Source organism: Octopus bimaculoides, chromosome 17, assembly GCF_001194135.2.
Source record: "Octopus bimaculoides isolate UCB-OBI-ISO-001 chromosome 17, ASM119413v2, whole genome shotgun sequence".
NCBI classification, from domain to species: domain Eukaryota; kingdom Metazoa; phylum Mollusca; class Cephalopoda; order Octopoda; family Octopodidae; genus Octopus; species Octopus bimaculoides.
The window spans coordinates 36,806,339-36,810,143 of NC_068997.1; the positions used below are offsets into that span (position 1 = coordinate 36,806,339).

The following is a 3,805-nucleotide window of genomic DNA, read 5'->3' on the forward strand; positions in this document are numbered from 1 at the left end:
TTGCCTGGATCCAAAAAGCTGTGATGGATGAGTCCGGCCGCAGACCACCAAACAGTCACCGTGACCTTCTTTTGGTGCAACTTTGGCTTTGGGAAGTGCCATAGAGCTTCATCGGCGTCCAACCACTGAGCCGAGTGTCGCTGGTTGTTGTAGAGAATCTCCTGAATCTACTTTTCATCGCAAGTCACAATCCGGTCGAGAAATGGGTCATTCTTGTTGCGTAAAAGGGAAGATGTCATTTCAAAACGGCTTTTTTTTTGGTTGTCGTTCAATTTGTGCGGCACCCATTTCTCAAGTATTTTTGTTTTTCCAATCTCTATCAAGTGGTTGGAAATTGTTGTATATGTTACGTCTAATTCAGATGCAAGTTCTCGAACAGTTGTGCATGGATTGGCTTCGACTGAGGCTCTTAGTTGATTGTTGTCAACATCCAATGACCAACCACTACATTTATCATCTTCAAGACTCTCGTCACAGCTACAAAATTTCTTGAACCACCATTGTGCTGTACGTTCATTAGTGGTTTCTGGGACAAACATATCGTTGATATTGCGAGCTGTTTCATCAGCTTTTCAGCCTAGCTTGAACTGGAATAAGAAAATTGTGCGAATTTGCTTTTTGTCCATGTTTTATTCAATGTTCCGGAAAAAATGGCCTAATTATTCAAAAAGAAAAAGAGTAACACAATTAGATTGAATGAGCTTTAAATGATATATAAAGTCAAAGTAATTTAACGAAAATTAATTTGAAAATACGTCATTTAAAACCAAAATTAAAAATTCCACAAGAACTTTCTTGACAACCTAATACTTTAGTACCATATATCTGACACAGATTACTCATAAAGAAAGTGTTGCAGAAGAGGAAGAAACAAAAAACAATAATGAAACTTAGAGGCAGTCAACAACATTTACACCAAATTTTCATCATTAATATCTTCAACACCAATATCTCTACCATTACTGTCATTCTTCCAAACAGTACAAGCAATTTCAGCACTATCACCAAAACTTCCATTGTCATTGTTGTCATCGTTGTCACCACTGCCACCACCATCACCACCACTAACATCACAGTTTTTTTGTGCTGTCAAATTAATTTAGAATTCCACTTGTATCTAATCTTTGAGTTTTCTCTACATAAATTCTTAATTTGATTAGCTAACCACAAATTTTCCCTTATCACCACCCTTCTAACTCCCAATACAACTCCATCTGCATCAATTCTAGTTAACCTTTGTTTTCATCATTCTTTCATTTACTTTCATCTAAATATACACGTACTTCCTCTATTGACATCTGTTTTTACATTTTAATGTCTTATTTCTTCTTTTTGTTTGTTTATAGGCCACAGCCATGGTGGAATGATTGTACATCCAGATTGTCAGCATATCATCTACCACCTAGGTTACATTGTTGTTGTTGAAAACATTAGTACAAAGAAACAAACATTATTGTTTGGCCACCATAATGATGTTAGTTGCTTGACTGTTTCCAGGAGTGGCCAATTTCTAGCTTCCGGTCAGGTCATATATATGGGATTCAAAGTGAGTATAAAAATTTTAGAGAAATATCATTCAACACCTATTCACACTTAAAAGCACACATATAATTGTGCCTATATGTACATATACTTTAGCCGATACCTATACATTTATAATTGACTAGCATAGATACCTGGTGTTGCCCATGTTACATGCAATTAAAGAATTAGACTTTTCTGTTATATTTTCTCTAATGAACTGGAATATCTATGATTCGAATTTCATCGAAATTGCAGATGAAGTTTCTTTCCCTCTTTACACACCCTGAAAAAAATTCTAATCATGACACATGTATCCCATACTACTGATCTTTATGCGCAGATTCCAAAATTGCAATGTTATGGAACCTATTAAAAGGATTTTGCTCCTGAAAAATGGAGGTCATGGAGCTCTAAAATGTGGGAGTTAAGGCCCCTATTGGGGGTGGGTGTCTTAATGTCAACCAGAGAAGTTGAATTGTTGAGAATCTTTTTAACTTGGGTCTGATATCTATTTGGATTTCTTTGAAATTGGAAATATATGTATGTTCACTGAGTTTGTAAAAGAGAGCAAAGCTACAAGAAACCAAATGACAAATGATCACAATAAGCAGTCAGCTACTCTACCCTAGTTGTTACCACTCCCATTGTAGGATTCCTCACCATACAGGTGACAGGCACAGCCGTAAAATGCATTATGGATCTATAGCAATTGGAAGGGCGTGACCCAACTAAAATAAACATTAACAACTGTGTGACGTGAGGGCTAAGGAGAAATGAAAGTATCACCTCTGGATTTTGCAAATGACCACTATACCAATAGGTAACTGGACAGAATAAATTTACAATCTATAAATGTCATTGAATAACCTGTCACTCATCTAGGATGGCCTTGAAATCAATGTTACCATCTAGGGACTATGTGTGACCCAGTGATAATAAAAAGACTCAAAAGGGGTCTGCAACCAAATAACTTTACTCAACACTTTGCAACTGAATTAGTGGAGGCAAAGATGCCTCTCATTTACTTGACAATTTATGCACCACCTTGCAGAAATCACAATCTAAGTATATCTCAAAGCAAACTCTTACACTGTTGTACCATTGAATTACAAATAATGCTCATCTTTTATGCTCGGGTGACCCTACAGCTTCCAGGAGTACAAATGTATTCGTCTTTGCTTAGATAAAATGACTAAATTGTAGGTGTTAAGTCTCCATGAAGAGGTCTTTCTAACTTCTAAAAAGATGAAATTTTAGAAATATTATTTCATTTGTGTCTAATATCTATGGTTAAAATTTCATCAACAGCAAAAATATATGAATTTTCATGCATAGAATATAATTTCCAAATTTCATAAAGATCCATTCAGTACTTTTGACTTAGTTTTGGATCATAAAAAAATTACTAAAATTTGGGAGTTAAGGCCCCCATTAGGAGGTCTTAGAATCCTCATGAGAAGTGGAAAGTTTGAGAATACTTCTTGATGTGTGTCAATTACCTATGGTTGAAATTTCATCTACATCAAAAATTTATGAATTTTCATGGGGGTTCTGCCCCCTTTAAGCCATCTCAAATTCAAACCAAACATATTGCATTATACCCGCCCTTATGCATTGAACCTAAGTTCCAAATATCATAAGGATCCATTCAGTAATTTTGGTCCATGAAATTGTATGAAACACACAGCATTACCCTTCTCCCTAGGCTTGGACTTTATGTTCCAAATTTCATTAGGATTGGTGCAGTAGTTTTCGAATGTATAAGTAACACATAAACACACATAAAGACATTGACTTTTAGAATATGCACATATACATCATCATCATCATTGTCTAATGTCCGCTTTCCACAAGTGCTAGAAGGCAATGCTGGTAATGATTACGCTCTAATGGTGCTATTTACGGGCCACTAGCACAGAAGCCAGACAGCTGCTCTGGCAATGAACACGCTCGGACAGTGCTGTTAGTGCTCCACTGGCAAAGGTGCCAGTCATCAAGTATGGTTCAATTATGATTTCAATTTCACTTGCCCCAACAGTTCTTTGCAAGCAGAGTTTAGTGTCCAATGAAGAAGAGGTTGGCATGGGTGCCAGTCGTCGGATTTGGTTCAATTTCGATTTCAGATTTCAAATTTCAAATTCTAAATTCACTTGCCTCAACAAGTCTTCGCAAGCAGGGTTTTTAGTGTCCAATGAAGTAAAGATACGAACTAGTGAGCTGGCTACACTTCTGGCAGAGGTCACAGATTATGCTCTCACTTGCCTTGCTGGGTCTTCTCACA

At 36.6% G+C, this 3,805-nt stretch overlaps 1 protein-coding gene across 1 annotated transcript in view; it reads left to right on the top strand.

The window, feature by feature from the left end:
• The window catches only part of LOC106873844 (cilia- and flagella-associated protein 52-like), a 55,590-nt gene that overhangs the window by 34,844 nt on the left and 16,941 nt on the right, over positions 1 to 3,805 (top strand). Inside the window, exon 2 of the mRNA XM_014921357.2 lies at positions 1,347 to 1,546. Within this exon, the coding sequence (XP_014776843.1) occupies positions 1,347 to 1,546 (200 nt within the window). The remainder of the gene's footprint in view (positions 1 to 1,346; positions 1,547 to 3,805) is intronic.